Source organism: Colletotrichum chrysophilum (assembly GCF_026319265.1).
Source record: "Colletotrichum chrysophilum strain AFK26 chromosome Unknown scaffold_36, whole genome shotgun sequence".
In the NCBI taxonomy this organism is placed as follows: domain Eukaryota; kingdom Fungi; phylum Ascomycota; class Sordariomycetes; order Glomerellales; family Glomerellaceae; genus Colletotrichum; species Colletotrichum chrysophilum.
The window spans coordinates 43,493-68,510 of NW_026517323.1; the positions used below are offsets into that span (position 1 = coordinate 43,493).

At 54.3% G+C, this 25,018-nt stretch overlaps 7 protein-coding genes and 3 non-coding genes across 10 annotated transcripts; 3 read left to right on the plus strand and 7 right to left on the minus strand.

The window, feature by feature from the left end:
* Positions 1-6,789: 6,789 nt before the first annotated feature.
* On the minus strand, positions 6,790-7,464 carry COL26b_005346 (uncharacterized protein; the record flags this gene model as incomplete). The annotated part of the gene is made up of 1 exon (XM_053178198.1): positions 6,790-7,464. The coding sequence occupies one exon, from the start codon at positions 7,462-7,464 to the stop codon at positions 6,790-6,792; it is 675 nt and encodes a 224-aa protein (XP_053037789.1).
* A 563-nt stretch (positions 7,465-8,027) lies between these two features.
* Positions 8,028-9,275, plus strand: COL26b_005347 (uncharacterized protein; the record flags this gene model as incomplete). Its single annotated transcript, XM_053178199.1, has 1 exon — positions 8,028-9,275. One exon carries the CDS (start codon positions 8,028-8,030, stop codon positions 9,273-9,275), a length of 1,248 nt encoding a protein of 415 aa, XP_053037790.1.
* A 639-nt stretch (positions 9,276-9,914) lies between these two features.
* On the plus strand, positions 9,915-11,633 carry COL26b_005348 (uncharacterized protein; the record flags this gene model as incomplete). Its single annotated transcript, XM_053178200.1, has 3 exons — positions 9,915-10,690; positions 10,743-10,821; positions 10,881-11,633. The coding sequence occupies 3 exons, from the start codon at positions 9,915-9,917 to the stop codon at positions 11,631-11,633; spliced, it is 1,608 nt and encodes a 535-aa protein (XP_053037791.1).
* A 207-nt stretch (positions 11,634-11,840) lies between these two features.
* Positions 11,841-11,921, minus strand: COL26b_005349. Its single transcript has one exon. It is a non-coding gene; the product is annotated as a tRNA-Gly (tRNA).
* A 616-nt stretch (positions 11,922-12,537) lies between these two features.
* Positions 12,538-14,329, minus strand: COL26b_005350 (uncharacterized protein; the record flags this gene model as incomplete). Its single annotated transcript, XM_053178201.1, has 2 exons — positions 12,538-12,552; positions 12,614-14,329. 2 exons carry the CDS (start codon positions 14,327-14,329, stop codon positions 12,538-12,540), a joined length of 1,731 nt encoding a protein of 576 aa, XP_053037792.1.
* Positions 14,330-18,345: 4,016 nt separating this feature from the next.
* Positions 18,346-18,417, minus strand: COL26b_005351. Its single transcript has one exon. It is a non-coding gene; the product is annotated as a tRNA-Ala (tRNA).
* A 6-nt stretch (positions 18,418-18,423) lies between these two features.
* COL26b_005352 lies at positions 18,424-18,497 on the minus strand. The gene has a single exon. It is a non-coding gene; the product is annotated as a tRNA-Val (tRNA).
* Positions 18,498-19,070: 573 nt separating this feature from the next.
* On the minus strand, positions 19,071-19,864 carry COL26b_005353 (uncharacterized protein; the record flags this gene model as incomplete). The annotated part of the gene is made up of 2 exons (XM_053178202.1): positions 19,071-19,359; positions 19,416-19,864. 2 exons carry the CDS (start codon positions 19,862-19,864, stop codon positions 19,071-19,073), a joined length of 738 nt encoding a protein of 245 aa, XP_053037793.1.
* A 597-nt stretch (positions 19,865-20,461) lies between these two features.
* COL26b_005354 (uncharacterized protein) lies at positions 20,462-21,493 on the minus strand (the record flags this gene model as incomplete). The annotated part of the gene is made up of 1 exon (XM_053178203.1): positions 20,462-21,493. The coding sequence occupies one exon, from the start codon at positions 21,491-21,493 to the stop codon at positions 20,462-20,464; it is 1,032 nt and encodes a 343-aa protein (XP_053037794.1).
* Positions 21,494-23,936: 2,443 nt separating this feature from the next.
* Positions 23,937-24,724, plus strand: COL26b_005355 (uncharacterized protein; the record flags this gene model as incomplete). Its single annotated transcript, XM_053178204.1, has 3 exons — positions 23,937-24,064; positions 24,119-24,627; positions 24,687-24,724. The coding sequence occupies 3 exons, from the start codon at positions 23,937-23,939 to the stop codon at positions 24,722-24,724; spliced, it is 675 nt and encodes a 224-aa protein (XP_053037795.1).
* Between the last annotated feature and the right edge of the window lie 294 nt (positions 24,725-25,018).

Consider the following 25,018-nt stretch of genomic DNA (forward strand, 5'->3'; position numbering starts at 1 on the left):
GACGGGACGGAACGAGAACGAACTACGCGAACACGCACGGCCTATGACACCATGGGCACCTGTGTTTGGGATGGAACATCAAAAGCATGCTTTCGATTGCGACCATGAGAATTTTATTTTACGGGCGACTGCGACCACGGTCCAGTCATGGGATAGCGCTGCGCTCAAAGTTTGAGAAGTACTTTTTGTTATTTGCTGCGTTGTTTATCAGGCACACGAACAGCAACATGTAATATTTACCGGGGGGTCGAAAGCACGATTTGTTTTTTATTAGACGGACAGGGACACGCGAGGATTCTGAGAATTATTTGTTTTATTGTTAGCAGAGCAGAAGCAGCAGCAGGCCGCGCTGGAGGCGCATCGCTTTACTACCCGAGTTTTTGCGACTCCATTCATTGGCAAGAGTCGACAATTTTCTTTTCTTATTTTGAGCAGGAAGACCGGAGGAGAGTGCTGGCATAAGATACCCCTTCCTTTTGCTACTTTGGCTCGTTGGGTGGGAGAGGAGCCGCGAGATAGTTGAGAAACCTGACACAGTATCATTCAAAATGTTTCATCATACCATTGTGCCCCATGTGAAGAAATGTGCGGTCCTCGCATGAGGCCATCATGACCCTCGTCTCGCTAATGTGAAGCATTGACCGTTGACCCCGGTCGGGGAAAACGTCATCATCAGTCACGATCCACGTGGGCTTTTTGGCGAAGCGAGCACCTCACGAACCCGTGGACGGATCGCGGACAGCGGGGCCTACCGGGGAGCGGCCGTGCGGCGTTCGCGTTCGCGCGGGGGGCCCGGCGTTGGATATGCCAGAATGAGGTCATACGCAGCTTTAGGCGAGGGGGTCGGGTTCAGGGGACCCTTGGGAGCGGATTTCATGCGAACCCTCGGCGCGGCGGGACATCACGAGGATGGATTTGTAAATGTGTATTTCCGAGCGTCGCCGTTCGCGACTGCAAAGGCAATGGCGGAAGATGCGGATAGTCGGGCGCGGGATAGGCGGCGACGGCGGTTTGCGCGTCGCAAGGAGAAGCGTGAGGAGGGAGGAGGACGAATGTTTTGCGACGGGAGCCTCTCGCGACTGACTGGTCGGATGTTTCAGTCAAACAGTTCAGATAGACTACTAATGAAGCACAAATTGTCTCCTTCTGCTTTTCCATCGCTTTTTTGACACATTTCACATGGGCTGTTCGTGGCCGGGCCAACTTGAAACCTTTTCCTTCTCTTACATGATAGTCAGAGACATTTTTAGTCAAGTCCTGATCTTGAACCCCAACGAGGCTGCTCTCACTCCCTCGGATGGGGGCGGGCTTCTTTGGGCAGTGGGCATCTTTCAGGCTGCGAGACATGATTCACTGGAGAGGAAGAAGAATAGCCAGTTTGAGATTATGTTTTGGGGGGTGTCGTTCTGGTGTCTTGTCTTGGTCCTGACTCGACCGGCGCCCGGGCTGAGGTGAGGCAGGTCAGGTAGACATCAGCCGCATTCTTGCCGGCGCGTCTGAGCTTGCCGGGTGATGCCATGATTTCTTCTCCCTTGCATGCACGGGCTTGGGAGAAACGGCTTTTCTTCGTTTTTTTTGAGTGAGGTGAAATCGTGTGTGTGTCCAGGGTCTTCTTTTGGACAGGGAGGGGGGGAATTAGGGGGACTGTGTGCTTGCAGCAAGCAGGTGGCAGGACGTGAGCAAGCGGTTTACTTTTGGGTTGCATGTTTCTTTGGGTTGCAGTGGTTCAGATGGAAGAAAGTTTGTTTGCTCTCTGCCCGTTCGCCCACGGCCGTTGGCAAGTGTGCGTGCGTGCGTTGGTTTTGCGTTTTGGGATGGCAGGGTTTGAAGGGGGCCGGCGGGTGGCATATGCAGCAGTCAGTGGTCGTCGATGCGTAGCCGTAGAACGTGGGTGCCTTGTCAGGGGACTTTGGTCGTACCTGTGTGATGAGACGAGGCTGGGAATGGATGGATGGACGGACGGAAAGGGAGGGAGAGAGGGTAATTCTCAGATCTCATCTTTGTTGAGGCTCGGCTGATGGAAGCGTGCGTCCCTGTTTCCTTTTGGGGATGTGTGAATTGGGGTGGATGATGGCTTCCGAGACGAAACGGCGGCGGACGGTTGTGCTACCGCGAGTGGTTAGGTGTGGCTTCTTTTTTTTTTTTTTTTACGCGGGTGGACTTTCCGGTGTGTCTTCTTGTGATGTGACGAAAAAGGGGCACATGTTGGTGATGGTGATGGTGGTGGTTGTGGTTAATTCTGGCGGCGGCGGCAACGGAGAGGAGGCTGGCTGGTGGTGGTCACAAGCAATAGTGCGTGAATCTGTTTGTCGCGCAAGACGGGTGGTTGGCTGCGTTTGACAAACGTGCTGCTAAACAGAGGAAGGTAGCCTTGTGATGGAAAACCATTGCTCAATTAGAAGACGGAAGGACAGAAGTTGGTTGGTGTCTTGGTGTGGGAGCACTCGTCCAGGTCCTGACCGGGGGCTTCGGTGTGACGAGCCTGGGATGGAGGCGGCGCTGCGGGCGGATGAGCGGGTAGATTGAATTTGGGTGCGCCGTTTGGCTTCTGGGCGAGTTGAGTGTGGCTGCATCGCGACGAGGAAGAAGAAAAATATCGCAAGGCTGGGGAAAGGGGTGTGGTTTGTCTGACTGGCACTCGAGGGCCGGACCTGGTTGGAGATGGTATTCCGAGGGAGTCAGTCGTAAGGGTGAGTGGTGTTGGTGGTGATGCACGGGCATGGCGTCCTTGGGTCAGCGCTAAGGTCGCCAATCAACGGCCGCCATGACCTGCAGCGGCAGTCCGGGGGGCTCACCCACGTTTTCTTCTGGCTCTGTGTCTTTGGGGTTGAGTGGCAGGCAAGGTAGGCTACAGTTGCCGCAGGTAAGCCCGCATGTCTCAGCACGGGATTCCTAAATGCGAACCTAAGGCCTGAAAGTGCAAGGTACTTCCGAGCAGCAGCAGCAGGCTGCGGTTGGTGCTACCGTGGCTTGCAATGTGGTGATTGGGTTTCCGTGATGGAGGGGCGTTGTGAGAGTTGTGAGCATCTTGTGTTGCGATGTGACGGGCTGCGATTGGGGGCCAGATTGGACGGAGCACCGGACGAGGGAACGGGGGCTGTGGCAGCCTTACGAGGCAGAGGCTGTGGGATGTTGGGTGCGTGACGGCCTGTCTTTGAGGTGAGATGCCGTGTCTTGGACGACGATCGGTTTGGATTTTGAAGGATGCCGCTCCTCCCGCTGGCGATGGGGGCTGATGTGTTGGTTCAGGTCCCTTGAATGTTTGACAACTCCCTTCAACGGCGAAAGAGTCATCTGAGCAGTCAGAGTGCCCGCGGCATTTCTCCCTATGATGAAGTTGGCAGAACATCTCGGTTGGATGAAATCGCATGCACTCAAGTGACTTATCATTCGACTTCTCACAGACAATTTCTTCCGTCTCGGTGACATGAACAAGCTCTGCCCTTGGGATAGGTTAAAATTGCAGTGATTTCCGAATGGAGAACTCGGGATCCCCAACGGCTCTCAACTCGAGAACCAAAGCCCACAACTCCCTCGGCGTGGGTTAAGTTTGCAGTGAAGAGATGAAAGTGCAACTTTTTCCTTGTTGGGTGGGAATGCAGGTTGAACGCATGAGGCCAACCAGATCTTTCCTTTCCACCTCGGATGCAAAGGCTTGGTATGCATTCGGGATGGGCTGAAATCGCAGTGAAGTCCAAAAGTGGCAATTGACAACTGTGTCACAAGCTTCTTTTGCACCTCGCCATTGGCCTTCGGAGGCAGGACATTTACGCGTGGAGGTTCCCATCGTGACGACTGTTGCGATCTGTAGGAAACCATAAGCCACTGGTTGGTGATTCGAATTTACAGCAGTGCAGGGCAATACAAGGCCGGCTGGCTGTCTGTGGTCTCGATGGGCTACCGCTATGTTCTATGTGTAAACGAAGATCGCAGTGAACAAACATGGGGGGGCTGACTTTTGCACTTTTCGCGGGAATGCAGGTCAAACCCGAGCCCGTCAAGATCTCTCCCGTCTCGGCAGCAAAGCCTTGCTGTGCCCTTTGGCCAGGTAAAAATCGCAGTGAACTCCTAATCTGGAAATACGTTTGACTACAGGACCTCCTGCACGCGTTGGTGATTCAAGCAGAAGGTGTGGGTATGGATCGGAACCCAGTGAGGGGTGAAAGAGGGGAAACAGGGAACCAACCTCTCGTTCGTCGTCGGGACTCAGAACCCCTCCAGCCAGGTTGGTTTCCTGTTCATGTCAAACAGCAGCTGACATCATGGCCATGGATCCCTTCCTTTCCATTTCTTCAGCAACCAACACAGAATTCGGTGCCTGGCTCCAGCCGCCATCGCAACCTGGAGATGCAACGGCAACCCCCATGTCCCTCCCCCAAAACAGACAATGGAGTCTCATCTTGGAGGCAGGAATACCACCATCGGGTCGTCTCGCAGCTCAGCCCCTAACACCACCATGCTCGGCTCTGTAAGCTGACCACCCGCCGGGGGTTCTTCTGCCTTCTCACCTCACTCTCGCCTCGCACCGCAGGAACACGGCTGCCGTGTTACTCACTGCTGATACCCAAAGCCAATCTAGGAAGCAGAGGTTTACTGGCTTCCAGAAAAAGAGTTGGAATGACTGCAGCCAGGCAGCATGCAAACGAACCAGGACGTAGTAACCCACGGCAGGCAGAAGAGAACAGCATGCAGCAGCGGCACAGCACAGCACCATCACCAACGCACGACGGTATTTTTGGGCCCTGTCCTGTGCTGCCAGTGCCAGCCCATCGCAGGCAGTCTGTCCTTGCGTCATTTTCCACTGCGCTGCAACCCCCGTGCGCATTCCCGGACGGGTTGAGGTGACTTGACTGTTTCTCAGATGCACACGCCCAGGGCCCTGTCCAGCCGTAGCTGTGCCGTCTTCACCAACTCCAACCCTGAACCCAGCCCACGCATTCGACGGTTCCCGTGCTGCCAGGTGCTGTGTCGGCCCGTTCCCAGTGGGAGGGGTTCACGTCCAACTCAACTCGACCACCCCGCGAACTGTCAGTTGTCAGTCCAATCTTGTGAAAGTCACCTTTCCTCAGCGTCCACCCAGCGTCGTCACCCGCACACCACCACGAGCACCAGGCCACATTGCCAACGCTTCCCTGCTTGCGATGCCTCTTTCGACAGCCGCCGTGGCCGCGCCGCAGTGATCCCGAACCAAGTCCCTGTCCTCACCACCATGGTCATACGAAACATCCAGAAAAAGACCGTCCGCCGTGGACTGAGTGACCAGTCTGTGGAATGGACTCACGGAGCGCGTGATAGGGCTTTTTGCCGCTGTCCCCGCGCCTGTCGCTCCGCGTTTGTTTGTCTGGCCGGCCGGTGGGCTGCTGCGTCGTTTCTTCCCTGTCCGCCCGGGATGCCACGGATGCTGCTGCATGCAACGAAGAGAGGGGTAGCTAGCTGCTGAGACGAGACCCGAGAGGGGAAGATGATGACCAACAACGACAACAAACGAAGCGACTACGGGTGCGCATGCTATTGGCAGCCTCCGGAGACCTTCCTCCAGAAAAGCCCTCTGCCCTGGATATGCCCGCCCTCGAGCATGAGGTGCTGTGCGACGGCGGAGCCCCCCCTCGTCCGTCTGTGTCCCGTGGAGTTCATTACCTACCCAGGCCGCAGTCTGCAGATAGGCTACATTTGAGATACTCGCACTGCAGCAGCAGTGGTGACATTTCCTTGACGGGCGGGCTGAGGAAACAGTTCATCAGCTCGTCATACCCAGCAAAGGTGGCTTCGTACGGTGGCTCATCCAAACCAACGCGCCTCAGCTTCGGGACGAGGCGCCATTCCCGACCGATCCGACCACGACGATGCCACTCGTTAAAAAGGGAAATTGGTATGGTATGGTACAGATGCGGCGGGCAAATCCATCGACCCGGGCGCACCCCGTAACCGCAACCGCGGCGGGCACAACGTGCGCTCCACGCCGAGCGACGCTTGTTCTGCACGCAAGAGAACCCACATGGGAAAACGGCCAAGATGCTCTTCCCCCTCCATCCCCCCGACTCGGGCCAATCAACGGCTGGCGGATGCACCTCGTTAAGGGAGGGGCGTGGAGGAGCAAAGTACCTCGTCATGTACCTCGCTCACGACGGGGATGAATGGACGAGAGAAACACATACAAACCACACCCCGCTATTCAGTTCGCTGTGCTGACCTTGCTTACCCCGCCATGCATATCCGCTGCCCTCACAACTCGCCGGTTCTTCAGCACAGTGCGTTGAGTTTGGCTCACCGGCCGCATCCGCATGCCAGCTTCGGGGTTCAGTACACGTAAACTAGGTGCTTACTGGTTCGGACTCTGCGCGTCGCTCGCTGCCTTCTTGGCCGGCTGAGCGTGCGGAATCCCCGCCACCGGGGGCTATATGCGATGTTGATCTCTGCAGCAGTGTTCCTTCCGGGCCACGACAGAGGCAGGTCTCTGCTCGGCGACCCGAAAAGGGTCAACATCAGACTTTTGACACTCGGAGAATTGCTATACAGGCGAATCTTGGGGTGTTCATGGGAAACGGCATAGTGTCGCAGAACCAAGCTAGAAAGATGTCGTGCTGGCATTATCTTTAGATCGCGACTACAGACGCCAGCCTCCGCCAGCATAGACGCAAAGCGCAGGCTAAAATAGCCGCCTCGCCGGCCATCAAACCGCTGGAGTCACCGGCGCGTCACCGGCGCCGATTCCCAGCCTCCGCCGACCTCGCCGCTCCAAAATAAGCCTGCCAACGCAGCCATTGACGAATAAGCCAGCCGCACACTTTCTCACTTCCATACGCTCGAGCTCTCCGCGCCGGCCTTCTTCCCCTCCTGGTACGTGTCACTCAACGCGTTATACAGCCCCTTGACACGCTCCACCTCGCCCGTCCAGTGCGCCCGCTCCCCCTCGTCGGGCAGCTCCCTCACCAGGTCCGCCACGCTCCGCGCCGTGAAGAACTTGTTGGTGCGGTTGTACAGCTCCCGCCGCGCGAGCGCCTCGTCGCCCTCGCCCTCGGCGCGCACGCGGAACACCTCCTGCAGGATGTTGATGTCGTGCGGGATCGCGAACAGGTCGCGGCTGTCCTCGTAGGTGAAGAGGTAGTACACCTCACGAAAGCCGGACCAGGTGATGCCGCTGAGGCAGAGGGAGCAGGGCTCGTGGGTCGCGAAGAAGAGGCAGTCGGTCCGCGGCGACGGACGCGTGGCCGGGTCCGGGTGGGTGGTTGTGAAGAACTGCTGGATGCAGTTGATCTCGCCGTGCAGCAGCGGGGAGGTGCGTTCGTCGTTGGTCGCGACGGTGTAGGGCTCGAGGGTTTGCGAGGAGAGGATGGCGGCGCCGAAGAGCTTACTGCCGGACGAGACGCCGCGTTGTGTTAGGGGCACGATGCGCGCTTCGGTCAGGGTTAGGAGGGCGGAGAGGAGGGTCTTGGGGTCGCGTGGGGGGAGAGGTTCGTCGGCCATGGTGCTTGGTGTTCGCTGGTTTGAAGCTAGGTAGTTAGGGTGGACGAGATGTGTTGGCACCTAGTGCTGTTTGTAAAGGTCAACCTGAGGCAGTTTGTCTTGGCCTGAAAACCCCTTGGGCGGGGAAATCGTGAGGTGGATTGGCCGGTGGTTTTTATCGCCGTGATGCTTATCACGGCGTAGAAGTGGCGCCGACCTCCTGCTATCGGAGGCGTCCGTAGCGCGGGCTGTTCTCCATTGCGTCCGGTCGCGGCGACCTCCGGTTTGAGGTACTTCCAGGCCGGCAGTGGTGGACCTGAGGGATCACTGGATTGGCCTCATCGTTGCGCTGCTGCGGCATACGTTCACGGCGTGTAAAGGAGTTGTCGAGGGAGGAAAGATGGTGTTGAGAATTGCAAGGCCGCTGAGATGAGCACCTCAAGGTGATTTTGTGGGACTTCGACAGTCCCGGGTGCATGACTAAGCCGGCCTCGAGTTTTCCACTGTGTTTTCACTGTATCGTCAACAAGACTTCATGCACCACGCCCAGAGCGGGAACACGAAAAGTTGACTGAACAAGCCCAATGCATTACATACGGCTCCTCCGAGCCCCGAAGCTCACCTTTCAGGAGGGCAAGAAGAACCCCTGGTCTCTGAACCTAGTGCTCACCGTCACCACCGATCTGGGCGACTCGTTCCTCGCTCACGATGAGCCAGTCAAGATCAAGGTCGCCCTCGGCTGGGAGAACCCTCGCAGTGCTAAGCAGAAGCCGGCCCCGATGACGCTTGCGGGAGAGAAGACGCTGCAGTGGACGTCTGGCATGCGGGTTCTGAAGGCAGACTTCCCGGCTCAGCACCTGAAGCCTGAGCGGAACCTTCCTTCCGGCGAGACTCCCTTGAGGGTCTATATTGCAGCTGGATCCGGGTTATCTGCGGAGACGGCGGCGGATGTCGCGATGGCTGGGTTCAACGGCGAGGAGGGGAAGATTGTGCCTCTCTGGGCGAATGTGGACGTTCCGACCCAGGGCTACAAAGCATATGGGGATTCCCCCGGTGCGCCGACGACCTGTTTCCGTCGCCTGCGGCTCGGGAGTGAGCACCATCCGTACATCGTGGTCGAGGAGGACATCGGCGAGAGCATCGCGCGTCACGTCTGGGATGCTGGCATGATGGTCGTCTCGCGGCTATGGCTGCTCTGCAACGGCGACTCTGGCACGGCTGCAGGCCATCCTTTGGGCATGAGAACCCTCAAGTCTCTCTTGTTCGGCAACAAACCCGTCAATATCCTCGAGCTTGGGTGTGGCGTCGGTATCTTTGGTCTCGGACTTGCTCGTATGCTGGGCCGGGAGACTATATCGAGAAAGGGTCGACTTGTGATCACGGACCTCTCCGAAGCCGAGGAGCGAGTTCTGTCCAACATTGAACTGTCGAGAAGCAATCACACTGAGCCGCAGTTCGAAGAGCTTGACTGGGATGAAGGCCGAGACGGCTTGTTCGGGCCACTTGTCGAAGACACGCACTGGGATCTGATCGTCTTGAGCGACTGCACCTACAACGCCGATGCGCTGCCTTCTCTGATTGATACTTGGTCAGCTATTCACAAGCAAAACAACGCAATGGCCGAAGATAAACCAGTTGTCACTCGAGTGTTGGTGGCGATGAAAGTCCGCCACGCTGACGAAGATCGACTGTGGGAACTGGTCAAGAACGATGGTTGGGCGGTTACGGAAAAGGCCGCGATGCCACTGCCAATGTTGGGCGGGGAGCCACAGGAGATCTTCTTGTATCTCTTTGAGAACAGGAGACGGATGCTTCCTGATGGCTACGTCTAGACTTGCGGGCAGTCGGTTATCGGCATTCGGGCACGGTTGGGCAATCGCCTAAATCTGACACGTCCGCGTCTGCCCAACGTTCCTCTCCCCCGCGCGCGCCTTTTGGCGCTTGACAAGAGGACTGGGTTGACGCGACTGTCGACAGTCGTGTGCCCATTGCTACCCGATAAGATATCCCGTCCTGCCACAACTGCTATTTCCAGCGACTCTTACATCTTCCGATGCGCCGTCTTCTCCAACCGTTCTCGGTCGCGCCCCGCAGCCTCGCCGGCGGCTACGGTCCCGGCCACCCCGCACCAGACAGACGTGCAGCCCGGATGTAGCGCGACCATGCCCGAGGAGGCGAACCGAACCCGTTCTCGACTGGACGGAAAACCCAACGAGGCGAGCTCGACGAATGAGCCGCCACCACATGCGAACAACACACCATCCGCTCAGTCGGCCTCCGACATTGGCAAATCATGAGATGTGACCCGGGCCAACATACGTTCGAGGCTGCCAATGAAACGAATTCTTTGGTAACGGCGTTGGGCTCGGTCTCGCTGTGAAGCCAGGGCATATAATGTCCTCTCTTGGAACTCTGTGCGATCAAAGGAAGACTGTTCTGATCACGCACCTTTCCCCAACCCCCTCGCAAAGATGGCAGCAGAATCCAAGACAAAGCCCGCCACCAACGGCATGATCAACGGCAATGGCAAAGGGGCCTTCAAGGGCTCGAAGCTCTTGGAAGCCATCCGCAACATGGTCTCTTCCGCAAACAACATGGAGAGGGAACTCGGCGGCCTTCCCGACCTCGAGAAGCTCATGGAGAGCGAAAGGAGGTTACGGATGGAAGTCGAGGAGAAGAACGAAGAGATCGACGCCGTCAAGAAGGACAGGGACGACGCGTTGGCTGCCAAGGATCAGGAGGTGGAGCTCACTAAGAAAGAGGCCGACGAGAAGGTCCGATTAATCCAGGAAGAGGCAGAGACCAAGGTCAGACTCATCCAGGAGGAGACAGACACCAAAGTCAACCAGCTCAAGGCTGAGCTCGACACCGAAAAGGAGGCCCGCCGTGTGCTCATCGAAGGCTTCGAGGAGAGGGTCGGCGTCCACAACCAGACAAAGGCCGAGAACACCGCCACCGGCCAGAAGCTCGCGGATGCGCAGCAAGATCTCCAAAAGAAGGAGGAAGAAGCCGAGGCCGCGAGGCAGAGGGTCGCGGAGCTGCAGCAGCTGTCGGAAAAGTCGTCGTCTCAGATCGAGTCCCTGACGGACGAGAAGGAGAGGATGGCGAGAGAAAAGACGCTTCTGGCGGCAGATCTTCAACAGCGGGAAGCTGAACTCACCGTCTTAGACGGCGAACTCCGCCAACTGCACAAGGACGTTGGGGTCAACCTCTTGCACGACTACGAGGACCGGGAGCTTGCCAGATTGTAAGTCAAACCGCGATGATGATCGATGGACAAAGAGCTAATAGACACACAGCCGCCGTGAAATAGACGCATTCGCCGAAGAATCCCGAGGCCTGGTAACCGAGTTCTTCAAAGAACCAGATAATTCACTTGTAAGCCCCCACCCCTCTACCCCGCCAACTCTAACCTTCACAAGACTAACATTTACCAGAACACCGTCTCCCTCCCCCACCAGCTCGACTACCTCAAACGCGTCCCCATTCCCAAGTCCGGCTCGACCCCGGACCTGCGCTGCCTTGTCGCCCAAGCCGTCATCGCAAAGTTCCTCCGCTCCCATATCTTCCAGCCCTTCTTCCTCCCGCAGGACATCCACCACGCCGGCGCCGACGTGCTCGAGTACCTCTCCGAGGACGTCCAGCGCGCCACCATCTTCCGCTGCCAGATCCTCGCCGCCTGCGACCGCAACGACTCCGCGAAAGCCGTCGCCGCCCAGGCGAAAGACGAGGTCTACCGCGAGCTGTGCGCCTTCGTGCCCGCGACAAAGTACCTGCCCCTCCAGCAGCGCCTCACGCGCTTCTTCGAGGCCGGCGTCAAGATGTGGGCCGAGCTGCAGCGCTCCAAGCAGCTCGTCCTCTGCGAGGATCTCGAGGACGAGGATATCGAGGAGATTGACGAGGGCCAGCGGCCGCGGATGTGGGATGAGTACGGCGCGCGGTCGAAGCTGGCGGCGGGCGGCCCCGGGGACGTGTGCGCGACGCTGTTCCCGCAGGTCGTCATGGAGGAGAGCGAGGACACGATTAATGTGATACACCCCGGCGTCGGGCTGTGGTCGGACCAGACGGTTGTGATTGCGGCGTCGCAGGCGATGGCGAAGGGGCAGCTGAACGGGAGGGTGAACGGCGACGCGAGGCCGGGGACCCAGAGGCGGAGGTCGAGTTCGAGTGCGCCATCTGGGAGGTCGTGAGGTCTGTCGTCCAGCCTCATGCTTGCATTCGTTCCTTTGTACATCTTGTACCATACATGTCTCTCTCTGTCTGTCTCTATTTAGTAGCCAAGCGGGTCACATATAGCATTCATTCATATGTCGTCAACTGTTCACTCAACCCCCGAGATCCTCCCGTACCAAAAAGGAGACATGGCTACGGGCCATTTGACGCCCGGAGCAAAAGATTGCGCCGAGGGGGAATCGAACCCCCGGCTCCCCGACGCTGCTGGATGGCAACGGAGAATTTTACCACTAAACCATCGGCGCTTGACAGTCGCTGGTGAACTGAGATGCTGGTGGTGCCGGGAATGATGCTCATGTTGCGTTGCGTGGGCTGTGGTGGATGCAGGAGGGTTTCTGGACCCTGATCTGCATGGGGCCGGTGCAGGGGTGTCGGGGGGTAGAGCATGTACGGCAATCTGGGCGTAATTCGCTCCTTTGGTGGGATGGGCACAATTCAAAAGATGGCATTTATTTAGTTCAGACTATTCAATCAAATGGGATAATTCTGGGAGGATAACTCTACGAGTCTTTTAAAGTCCGTAGATGAAGGCCGGACCGCGGCAGGCCCGTGCCCGCTCGGAGCCGGAGTTGCGGGGCAGACTCCGTCTTCCTGGAGCATCCCGGACCATCGATCGATCGCAATGTTATCTAATAATCCGTCGAAAGCTCTTGCTTTCCTCCTCGCGAACCCGAGAAAACTTCACGCGAGTGTTTCGGGCTCCATCTTCCATCTCTTTCGTACTCATCAATGCCTGCTGCTCACTCAATTCATGACTTTTGTCTCCCCTGAACCGATCAGTGTAGTATATCAACGGCAGCACGCTGCTTTTCCATACGCTCTCACCGCTTCTTAGCTTCCAGCTTCTCGCAATAATCAACCCTAGTAGTATTGCCTCTAGAGCCAACAATAAAGTAGGAAGAATGAGCCAGTCCGTGTCAATGACAAAAAATGCAACATGCTGAAGGGCTTGGCCATCGACTTTTGCCTGAGATCCGGCAGGATCGCCTAGTCCTAGTCGGAACTGGTTAGTCAGGGCGGTAGAAAGCTCCGTGAACCGGTCGGCCATGCTCCAAATGTCCGAAAGCCAGAGCTGGTCTTCGCACCAAAGGCATGTCGCGTTGTACGTATCATCTAAGAATGGTCCGAGTCTGGTCGCGAGGACCGTTGAGATGCCGTAGAAGCATTTCTGGGGAGCCCATGACGAGGTCAGATCGCGGCCCTCCGCGATAGCTTCCGCGGTGAAGTTTCTATCATCTTCCAAACAGGGCGAAAGAGGAGCGGAATAACCTGTAGTATCATTGGAAACAGGTTTGCGCATGGGAACCTGGGACAGAAGTTCCTCCCTCAACTCCGTCCCCTGAACCATGCCGGAGTAGCTGCGCAAGCACGCGTAGAACGAGCACGACAAAGCCAAGGAGTCGGCAGTAGACTTATTGTGCCCATCGCTGCTCGCTTTCTCTACGGCAAGGACTGTTGTGTTGGACAGCGCCAGACCGGCGAGGGAGCGCGCATTTTCCGACATAACGCCGGCGGCCCACGAGAGGTCGCCCGGTCGGAAGATCATTTCCGTTTCATACCCTTGAGATAGAGAGAGTTCCATGCCGTTAGGCAAAGACAGGTTCTTAGTCGACTCATCGAATGTTGCTGCAATTAAAGCGCTGACGTCGGTGCACTCCGCACATATTCCAGCAGAGGCATGTGTGATCTCCCCAATTAAAGCAATTGCCACGCCCGAGTTCAACCCAGTAAAAGTGCAGTTACCAGTGGGACAATTTGGCACGATTTTGATACCACTGGGATTCAACAGAGCAGCTTGTAAGGCGTTGACGGTACTAGCCTTCAGCACAACGGAGGACTCTCCAAGGAAGTAAGGCTCGGCGCTGATGTTTCGTGCTATGGGAATACTGGCAGGCTTCCCGGCCTCCGGCACAGAACGCTCGACGGTCTTGATGGCCTGCTGAACAAAAGGGCCAATCGCGAAGGATGCTGCAAAGATAATGGTCGCCATGAGCGTCAAGGGGCTGCGCCACTTGACAAGTTTCGCGAGCTGCAAGGCCGCAAACGCATCTCTGCTGCCGTTGGTGAAGTGCTGCAGATCCAACATGCGGCGATGTGGATCTGATGACCTGACAGACCAGAACCACGTCCAGCGCGTCTGGCAGATGATCTCCGCGGCGACGGTGGCGATTGACGCTCGCAAGAATGTCGAGAGAATGTTGGCGATGGAGTTGAGGGTAATGTGGATGTTCCAATCTCGTTGAAGCTTATGATTTTGTGAAAGGAGGACTGCGTAAATAGCGGCGAGGAGAAGGATGGAGACCAGGAGACGGTAGATGTCGGAAAGCCAGGGTGAGAGGACTGATTGCCGGGCTCTCTCATGCAGGCTGGGGATACCCGTATGAGGACTGCCATTAGGAGGCAGTTCCGATGCTTCCGGGGCGCCGTGCTCTGACGAGCTCCCATTGACGCTGCCCAAGTATCGTGAATCGTAGCCTTTTGAGTTGCCTGTGCTTTCGTTCTCTGGTGGGTTCTTCTCGCTGAGGCTAGATGGCAAGTCCTCAGAGAGCGTTTCTTCAACAACATGGTTGTCAAGTCGGAGTTCTTCGACCCTCGATTGGGAAAGATTCGGTGGGCTGTACTTGCCAGACTTTCTAACATCCATGGCGGGCATATTGGAGCAAGATCTTTCTCACACAACTGCCTTGTAGAACATCCTCCTTTCTATTCGAAAACTGCTTTCTGTAACCTATATACCATTATCAAAAATCTGCCCATCAAGGCGAAAGAGAAAAGGCAACTGATGCCTGGCAGAAGTGGTCTGCTTGTCAGTCCTCATACACCGGTACAGCGAGCTTCGCCGCTCAGCCTGCCTCGGGATATCCACTCTCGACAGGGCATTGCACCCAATGGACCTGGCGAAAATGGAGTCATAGAACTGACAATACAGGGGCAGCTGCAGATAAGATCAAATCTGATAAGATGTTATCATTTGAGGCTGTGCTTCCGGTATCGTTGGATGTCCGTCCAATTCCCGTGAGCAAGGCAGCGATTCCAACAAATCATTCTCTCGATCAAGCCACGCACAGCCTGCGACCCCTGTCCGGCACTTGCTCAGTTGCGTAGGTACCTTAAGCACTTGGGCGGTACCTGCACCGGCATCTACATCGCTCTTGAAGAATGAAAAGTCGCGTCTTCTAACCCTTAGCATAACGTCAGACACTAGAGGAGCCAGCAAACTGTCATCGCCTCACTCTAAAAGCTGCAGTTCCACTTTGTCAGGGCTGATGGAATGAATATACTTGATCAAATGGATCAGCACGTACCTGAACATAAGTCTAGGTCAGGGCGACCATGGTCTCAACAAGCTGCGGTACACGAGACACATGCATCGGAGAGAATACCGGCATTGCAGCAAACGGAGAGGACATTACAAACGTCTTCTTCCGGGGGGGGGGGGGGTTGCTTATCAAATGTAGAAAGCAGGGTGCTACATGGTACTAAAAGAGGAAAATCCAGCAGCGTAAGCCAGGGTAATATGCAAGAACATCCGGAAATGTGGCGTACATGCAGCTCTGACGTGCCAAGAAGGCTGTCACCATGCATGTTCGGTGTGACTGTCACAGTGGGTGGCCGTTTGGGACCTGCGCTCTGGGTGATTGACACTTTGCGAACGAAGGCGTCCAATTATATGCAAGAGATGTTTCATTTACTCTTCATAGACTGCAAGCTCTCGGTAGATGAATGAGTCTTTTTGCCCGTGGTTCATCGTACCAGACCCCGTCTGCACGTTTTTGGGCTGTTAATATACCACCCTATGGCCGTACCTTTCGCTTTTCCTACATTATCATTTTCATTGATAATGTTGTCATCAGGGGGCTGATTTAAATATTTTCCATACTATTCATGAATGAATGATTTCTTATTCATTAGGTACCTGCACCAAGGCCCTTCCGCCTCTCCTTGTCATACGCAGCTGCTATCCTGTGCCGTTTGTTCCATCGTTATAGGTTGTCCTCAGCAGACCCCCGATGTTACCATCCATCGAGCCATGCTACCACATCTTCTTATTTATATCTTTCCTGTCGCCCTGAAAGTCTAAGTCTGCCACTCCCTCCGTACCCACCGACGTTTTTCCCATTCCCGGCCGTGGTTCCTCCACCTCCTCCAAAACCATGGCCACCGTAGTAGCCTGCACCGCGAACATCCTCTCTGCTCTCGCCAGGCTGGGCACTGGGGTCATAGTACGCTGTTCCCTGGCCGTCGCTCGAGGGGTAGTAATAGCCGGGCCTCGGTAGAGAGCCCCAATATGGTGTCGCTGAGGGAGGCGAACTGGCGCCAGATCTCCTGGAGAAACGCTTCTTGAAGCGTAATGGCAGGCACATGTTGACTATGAAGATGCAGTAATGGATTCTTTCTAAGGTTGCTGAAGAGCTATGACTCCGTATCGGACATACTGTCCGCAATGCTTTAGGTAAAAAGATGTTTTGATTGAGCGGCGGAGGGTAATGTTTGGGGTCCAGTTGGCCGATGCGGGGGACGAGGACGATGAGTGCCTTTTCTGATCTCGGTGAAGGAAAACTCAAATTCCATGGATGGGAAACATCAGACGAAGGAGTGAGTAAGGCACAGAATAACAGACCCTCTCTTCCCTCCGGGTAGGCTATCTACGTGCCTCCCGCCTGTGGACCCTGGGCCTCATGCAAATTTCCTCGACGAAAATACAAGACTTATTTTCCATCATAGTCTTACCAGACGCTTTGAAGTCTACCAAACTTTGTGTATTCGCACGATTTATAGCGATGTCCGTAGTTCGTACAGCCACGGCCGAAACAGCGCCGGCATGTTGACCCCCCACCATTGCCTTGACTTGCGCGTCAAAGGCAACTGCTGTACTCATCGCGGTGTCGGCCGTCGTAGAGATGATTACAATCGGGCATCGTGCCCCAGTGTTGAGTTACAATTAGACGACATTTCTCCACAAAACTTGTTGATGTCGGTTTTTCGGAGCAAAATGACAAACGCATTTTATTAAGAAAAGAAATATTGCACGTTGCTTATTTTTATGGCCATTATCCAAAACACGCGCATCGGTGTTGCGTCTCGCATCTAAGCAACACCATGTTCCCAAATATCCATCATACACCGCCTCCATCACCACTTCCATCACCACTTCCATCCCCTCTGTCACCACCACCGCCATCTCCTCCAGTTCCCGTTGATCCTCCAAATCCATGACCTTGATATTAACCCTTGTCTCCGAGATAATCACACCAATCCTACATACTTTGACTTGAACATCCATAGTTGCCGATACGAGCGTCAAAGTCAGAGTACTCTGTCTTCTGCCCGCTGCTGGAAGGATAACAGTAGCCGGCCATGGGTAGGTTGCCCCATTACGGCGTTTTGGAAGGACGAGGCTTGCTGCAAGAGTTTCTGGGGTGGCGCTTCTTAGAGCGCAATGAAAGACACATTTTGCCCAGGGAAAGAGAAGGACAGCATTTGAGACATTGAAACAAGCTCAGCGACGTACCCTGTCATTATTCTCATCGGAAACCTCCTGCAGGCGACCCATGATCGTCCTCTTTGAACTCAGACCGCGTCCTAGAACCCCACAGGTCCTCCGTAAGCACTCGGGGCCGGGCGGCCTTTCCTTTCCATGGAATTGCAGAATTGTGCCTGGTGGGCTCCGCCTCCAAGATGACTATGGCCTGGCATCGAGCCCCAGTACTGAACCTTTGCAGGACGAGTCTCAGAGTTGGGCTTCTCGGAGGAATTTTCGATACGATGCTTTTTCGAGCGCAACGGGAGACACATAATGACGTTGGAGATATTGATACGAAGACGACTTTTAGCTCTAATGCTGAAAGAACTGAGTTCAAACCCGGACATTGCGAGTCGCGACTTCTATTTAATACGTTGATGCACACCAATGACACGGTGACACCATCGTGAGTGCCACTGAGAGAGATGTGATGACGTGTGGACACCTCTACGTTGGACAAGTAAAGTACTCAGTCATTACAAGCGTACCACAGTAAACACTTTGTGAAAGACAGTACACCCTTGGTCGTGTTCTTGCCACGCACGTAAGCCCAGATTTCTGCCTCGTGGCTGAGACATATCGATGGCAGCCACAAAAATTGGCAGATCTGCAACGAGAATGCCTTGGGACGTCTTCAGCACCAGAAATGCCCGCAAATAGTATGATGAAGTAGAATTTCATGAGTGCTTAGCCACTGAAAGCAGATGTCACTCTCGCCAGTTCAAGAGTCGCAGGTATATGCATGCATAATCAACACACAAATGTCAATACCCGGAGAACATAGAATACAACAGCAAGACGAAAGCTAGGCCGAGGGAGCAAGTCAGTCTTCAGTTGTAGCAGCTGGGCCATCGACGTCAGGCTCTCGACATTCTTAACATCATTCGGCTTGTTATTTCGCTTTTCAATTCCACAGCGTGTAGCATAACAATACCAAAACACATAAAAAATCCGCAAGCAGCCCTCGCACTTCCTCTCTACGGTAGAGGTCCGCTCTAGGTGCTTCATTACAAGCAGTGCCAACCCTTAGCACAACCAAGCATCCCATCACACCATCTCATATGGCCTTCAACAGCCATGACCATACGTCAAAAACAACGCAACGACCAGAGAATATCATTACGGGGTCTCTACAGGCAAAAAGCTGGACGAACAGGGAATCGAACCCTGGACCACTCACATGCTAAGCGAGTATTATACCACTAAACCATTCGCCCAAAGGATGATTTCGCCCGGACTTGAACCGGAGACCTTCAGTGTGTTAGACTGACGTGATAACCAACTACACCACGAAACCATTGATTGTTGAAGAGGGCGGCGGATGAGTGGCTTGTGAAGCGGCGGTGTGGGTGGTGGGCGGAAGACCGGTTAGTGTGCTGGAGAATTTTGCGCGTGGAGATTGGGGTTGCGTTTGATTGCAGAGTCGCTAGTTGCGGTTGAGCCAATTAGCGAGTCGCGGAAGAGTCAAAAAACACCTCAGATCCTTGCCAGACTTGTCGGGGATTTCTGAAAATTTTCTTGCTGGGGTCTGCATGGCTTCCGCAAGTCTTCCGCTAGAGCCCCGCGCCGGACCCGCACATTTCCCGCAAAACTGTCCGTGTCCGAACCGCATACCGGGAGATGTTTTCACTCAAGTCCGGCCGTCGGTGCAACTTGTGGTCTTTATCCGACTTCGTTGTGCGGAAGACAGCCATCCGAGTTTGGGGCTGGTTTGCGTCGGCACTCGAAGCTATCCCCTTTAACCCGCGTCGATTCGTACTTCGACGATCGGCCGGCTATGGACACCTCGACAAAGTCTCACATAACCACGAACATGTCTTTCAAAACTGTATGTCGAGTTCTATTATCGAAAAATTCTTTTCGAACATATTTAGTAGCCAGAAGTCTCTCCGTTGTAAAGCACCATTTTGCCTCCATGCTTCTCCTTTGTGGTCTTCGCTAGAACCTCCATCATGCCGTCGCAGGACTCGTCGACTCCGATAGAGGCCTCCTTCAGCCCAAAGTAACGCGCGCCGGCGTTGCCCAAATCAGTCTGCACCCATCCAGGAGCAAGGACGAAGGCGTTCAGCCAGTCCTCCTCGGCATTGATCCTGATCCCGAACCAATTTGCCGCTGCCTTTGACGGCCCGTAAGCACCATTGGTAATGGGCGGCTGATTTCTGTCGTCTGCATTAGTTTCCAAGACCATGATTTAAAAGAATACTTCAAGACTCACTCCAAGCAGCCGGCAGTGGATCCCATGAGCGTGAAAATTGGCTCCCTTGATGACTTCTTGAGTAGCGAGCGTGTCGCCTGGAAAAGTGACACGACACCATAGACGTTCGGTTCCATATGGGCCTGTAAATCTGAGATCTTGAGGTCTGCGACGCTTGGCCAGACAGAAGATACGCCGGCGTTAGCGATGACAATGTCGAGATGGTCAATGCCATGATCTTTCTGTAGCTCTGCCACGGCGTCATGGGCGTCTTTCTCCACGGTCGCATCAATCTTGACAACAACCAGCCGACTTCCTTCGCCCTTTGGGTAACTTTCAAGAGTTTTGGGATTCGAAAGGGTACGATTTGCCGCAATCACAATGTGGTTCGGTAAAACAAGGTAACGTTGGAGGAGGCCCAAACCCAAGCCACGGTTTGCACCCGTGATGAGCACGATTGTCGAGGCCATGGTGTATACAAAATGAAGGGGTTGTCTGCTGAAAGTATTGAATTGAATGCATTTCGTGTAGAACTTCGTATCCTTTTATCTAAAAGCATTTGCGGGGTCGCGCTTTATGTTGCTCCGGCTAAGGCCTGCCTAGTTTCGTCGATCCGGGACATATTTGTCCATGTGGCTTGAGAAAAGCCGCCATCACACATGAACGGGTCGAAGAGCAACGAAGGCCGGGCTGAATTCTATCCGTGACTTGACCGAAGGATTATACGGCTGTCGGTTTCATGACTAGTCCAGTTTCGATTGGGAATCGTGCTTACGGCGGACTTGGGTAAGCGAGCCAACGTTTTCATCAGCCTCAACGTTATCTAGCTTCACAAAGATTGTGTCAGCGTCATTCACCCCTTGCGTCAATAACGTTGTCTTCAAAGGCTGCGAGCCGCTGGGCTAGATGCATTAGGTGAATGTGAGACTGCGCGTCGAACCTTGGATATGCTGTAACTTCAGTCTGATTCTCTATGTATATGTAGACTGGCAAGCAACGAAAAAAAAACAAGCTAACTCCCTTATGGTATCTCCGAGTCGCTGAAAATGCTCACAAATGAGTCGTTGCTATTCCTCAACGAAACCCGTCTTGGTCTTTCCCAAGTTCCAGATGCCATCACATATCCAATCGCCGTTTTCCAACGTCCAAAGAAACTCTGGTATCTTATCAAATCTCGACTCGTATCGACTTGAGACGCCCACGGAATACCAGAAATCGTGCCATCGCATCGACATAGGTCTCTGGGTCTCGTACTTGGATTGCGGCGGCATCGCTTTGACCCCGTCCTCATCAAAACAATCCGCCACCTTGAACCAATATGCCTCATCTTTGAGTTGGTGAACGGCGATAGGATCGTCCTCCACAAGCGCGTGGTCGATTGAATTCGGGTGCGTATGTTTCCTTGCCCATGCTGAGCCGTCCTGTCGCGCATCACGGTCGTCGTAGTCAAACTTCTCCGAGCCTTTGAAGTTGATGAAGCTCGCTCGCTCGCGTCCCTTCAACATGAGTGTTCCAACAGCCATGTCCTCTCCAGTTACCACTTTGAACTTCTCCTGAAGTGACGACAGCAGCTCAACCATATCCCAAGTTACCGTGTACATGGCTCCGTGAGGAAACGTGAGATCCCAGTACTTCGAGTAGTACAGCTCTCCGATGACGGTCCGATTGATGGTACTCTCAAAGCGTCCACTCTCATTATTCATCGACAACCTGGGTTGAAGGAAGCGGTCCCAGAATCCCCTGGCATTCAGCCACAAGTCGGTGTCCATCTTCGAGACCAAATCGTACTTTAGGCTTTTGTTGACAAGCCACTTGTAGAACTCGAGGGTCTTTATCGTATTCGCAGTAACGTCGTCTTCTTGAATATGGTCGAGAACAATCATGTCGCCGAACGTGTTGTTCTCGCGAGAGACAACTTCCATCCACCGCGGTCCAGGATTTGAGACAACAAACCGACCATCGAACGGAACGTCCTCATAGAGCCTCATCCAAGTTGACCTGATGAGCATTCGGCGCTCAACATCCGATGCTGTTGATATTACTGCCGCAAGCCATGGTGTGTGTTCCGTTCTGCTGTTGGCACTGTCATCCGCTACCATTGGCGAATATGGGAATGGTTGCAAGTCGTCTGCAGGTTCTGGTAGACCGTCCAAGACATCGCCGTGGACAACGAGCTTCGTTTCCGGTGCCTCAAACGGCGCATGGTGTTGAGGAAGGGTTTCGCGAGTAAGGTGTATCGTTACGCCAAGAAAGAGTATGGTACAAACGGCGCAGGTACGGAAGAGTCTCTTCTGGATACATCGCACAAACGAAGTCCTTACCGCGAACGGAATCGACGATGAGCCCACCTTGGAGGACATGTTGCCGCTCTGATGCAACGCTGGGAGAGCCAGGCAGAAAGCCGCCAATCAAGGAATCCGAGGGCTGTCAAGTCTCTAAGAATGAGCGAGGAGGAAGGTTAAAAAGATGAGACGAGATGGAGAAGACCCCCAAACCCCAGTGATACACCCAAGAAAGGAACGCATCAGCACTGCCATTTCCAGAGGGAAATGAACCACACGGCTGCCTGCATGCTCGCGAAACATGACGCGGTGAACCTCTCGACCAACGAAAATTTGTTTTCGTGGACCTTCCCTTCTTTTCGCAGACGAACCACTCTTCGTCGCAGCCTCCGTTTGTAGGAGCAGGCTGTGGCTACCCAAGCCCTGCGACCGATCGGCACGTACTCTTCCTTCCCAGGTTTTGGGCTGAAGCACTGGTCGACAGTGCATCCATGTCGACTCGGGACGTGATGTAAACGCAATCATGTTCCCTGAACAACTAACCCGTCGGGCAAAGGCTGCCTAGCCACCCACCCACAGCCCAGACCCTTTGCAGGCAGCCAATCACGCACGTTGCCCGACTGCAATGATTTTAGGTTTCAAAAGATGAAGAACAGGCAAAATTATAAGGCGGCTAATTACATGAATGGTGGCGGGCGAAATGCTGAAGGCATCGTTGCAAGTCTGTGGTGCCATGTGTCATCTGGCCATCAGCTGCTCAGTGCTTGCCAGCGCCCGAGAAATGAAAGTGCAGAATTGTGCCTTGAAGGATTGATCGACAATTTTAGTCAATAGTCTGTGAACTCTACCACGGAAGGCTGGTATTTTTGGTATAAAAGCATGTCAGATAAGGCTGAGGGTCGCTCCGGCTCGGGCCCATGCTGATCAACGGTAGCGTGTCTTCATATTGATGTGTAGGTAGTTGATTTACAGTTCGCTGATACATCAGAATGGTTCATGATGTCGGCATTATCAAATATACTGCTAAATGTTCCGAAGAGGTGTTCGGGGTAAATTGGGAACTTTTGTGTACTGGTCTTCCAATCCCAGGAGACATCAAAATGCTCTTTGCCCGACTTGTGTGATGAAAAGGCAAAAGGACCTTTGCCAAGAGCCGAGCCCCATTAAGCATCACACCTTGCCAGCGTGTGCCCCTTTCTGCATAGCATGTTATGATGATGATGACACATGAAATGCGGGAAGCAATCAAATGATCGGTTTCCCAATGCGGTCGGTGGTTGGCCTTGAAGCCAGGCTTACTTACAGTGATGACCACTCATGAAAAAGCTCTTGGGTGATAGTAAGGCACTTACATACAGAATGTCGATCACTGGGGCTGCGCCGGGCTTACCCGTTCAACTGCCGCAGTGGTGGCAGTGATGACTGTCGAAATACAACTCCTCCAGGATGATTTATCTTAGAGGATCGCTATCTCTGATAACTTGACAGCGATTGCAAATTAAAAAACCAAAGACAGACTGGAAAATGCCAGTTTAAAGTACTACGTCCTTCGAAATTCTGGGCTACTCATGTCTTGACTGCCCTAAATGAAGTTCTGTCCCCCTTGTCTTCGGGCCCTTCTCTTTTTGATATTTTTCACAACGGACTTGAAGGGTGTTCTAATAGTATTCTCAATCAATTCATTTGTGTTGTACCAAAAGCCTGAGGTTTCGCTATGTAGGTAATCGGGGAAAAGTACAGCCAGTTTTGGTGACTCCGCCAACCATTGGACGGGATACAGGGATGTTGTAGATATGAATCCCAAGACAACACACAACCAACACCTCGAAGGTCCGTTTAGCGGTGCACGTAGGTAGAAAGATGTGGCAAGTGATAATCGTAAATTGATTTCATTATTGAGAAAACCGCAATTCGAGAGCCGCACTTTCGTGGCTGAAATAAAGTTGGGTGGTGATCGGGCCCCGTTCAGGAAGCATCGGCGGGTGTTGTTGCCGGCGACAGGGGGTCCGGGCGGGGAAAGACAGAGCACGCCAGACGGCACCCGCATGACATCACCACCACGCATCCGAACCTCCCTTTGAAACCGTTGGAGAGCGGCGCCGATTCTTCAACGCAAGCCATTGCGATTGATTCTGCAACGAATTGCGCAAGCTTGCAGGCCGCGTATCTATCTACACCCAGGCTCGGGATATCTCCACCGTTGGCGATACCACTTCTCCACCGCGTGTCTTGCAACAGACAGCGTCGAAACAGCATCACAATGGCGGGCCGAATTGCAGGCAAGCTCCTGGCAGCATCCGCCCTGTGCGGTGCCGTTCTCGCCGCTCCGGCACAGGACCAGCAAGTCGTTCTTGGAGGTGTTGCGGACTTGACTCGTGTTCGTGACGAGTACGTCACCCTTCAATGCTGCTGATGGATGGTCGCAACTAATGCAGCTCGCAGGCTCTCCAAGGCTCAGATTATTCCAACAGTCATCGATGACTTTGAGCCCATCCTGGGTCTCTCGGCCGAGTGGGACTCGTCAAACGCTGCAGACCTTGGCAACACGTTGAAGCCTGCCGATCTCCAGTCGGCGCCGTCGGTGTCTCTCGTCAAGGGCTCGGGCTTTCCCGGCATCCGCATCACCACCACATACGTCCTCACTCTGACAGACCCGGATGCTCCCTCACGCGACAACCCCAAATGGTCTGAATTCTGCCACTGGATTGCTACTGGCGTATCGAGTTCATCTGCCGGTGCCAAGCCGGCCGTTGAGGACGTCGTCGAATACAAGCCTCCCGGTCCTCCGGCCAAGACTGGCAAGCACCGTTACGTCTTCCTTGTCTGGGTACCGGCCAATGGCACGACCGAGAGGCTAAACTTGTCCAAGCCGGAAGAGCGCAAGCACTGGGGTGGAGAAGAGGGTGGTGGCGTGAGGAACTGGGCCAAGGAGAACGGTCTTATTCCTGTCGGTGAGTTCGAGACTGCAGTCACAGAGCTGTTGTTGGCACATGCACTGACAAGTCGGCAGCTGCAAACTTCATCTATGCCCAGAACGAAAAGCAGTAGTTGTCAACCACTCATATTTAAAAGGGCTCGAAGACATGAAAAGCTGGCAGATCTTTGGGTGGCCGAGCGACCGTTCTGTTTCCTACACAGGACGACTTGGTTTAGCATAACTTATTCAGAATACTTAATCAACGAGGAACACACCCACTTTCACGCCGACGTGTATAGTCCACCTGAGCCATTGTCCCTTGAAAGCGGAACTTCCTTCCCCAGTCCGAGCACCGATTAGCCTGCTATTTCAAGTTCTACTGACGACATCTTCTCCCCGTCATCGGCGTTCCAGCGTCATGAGCG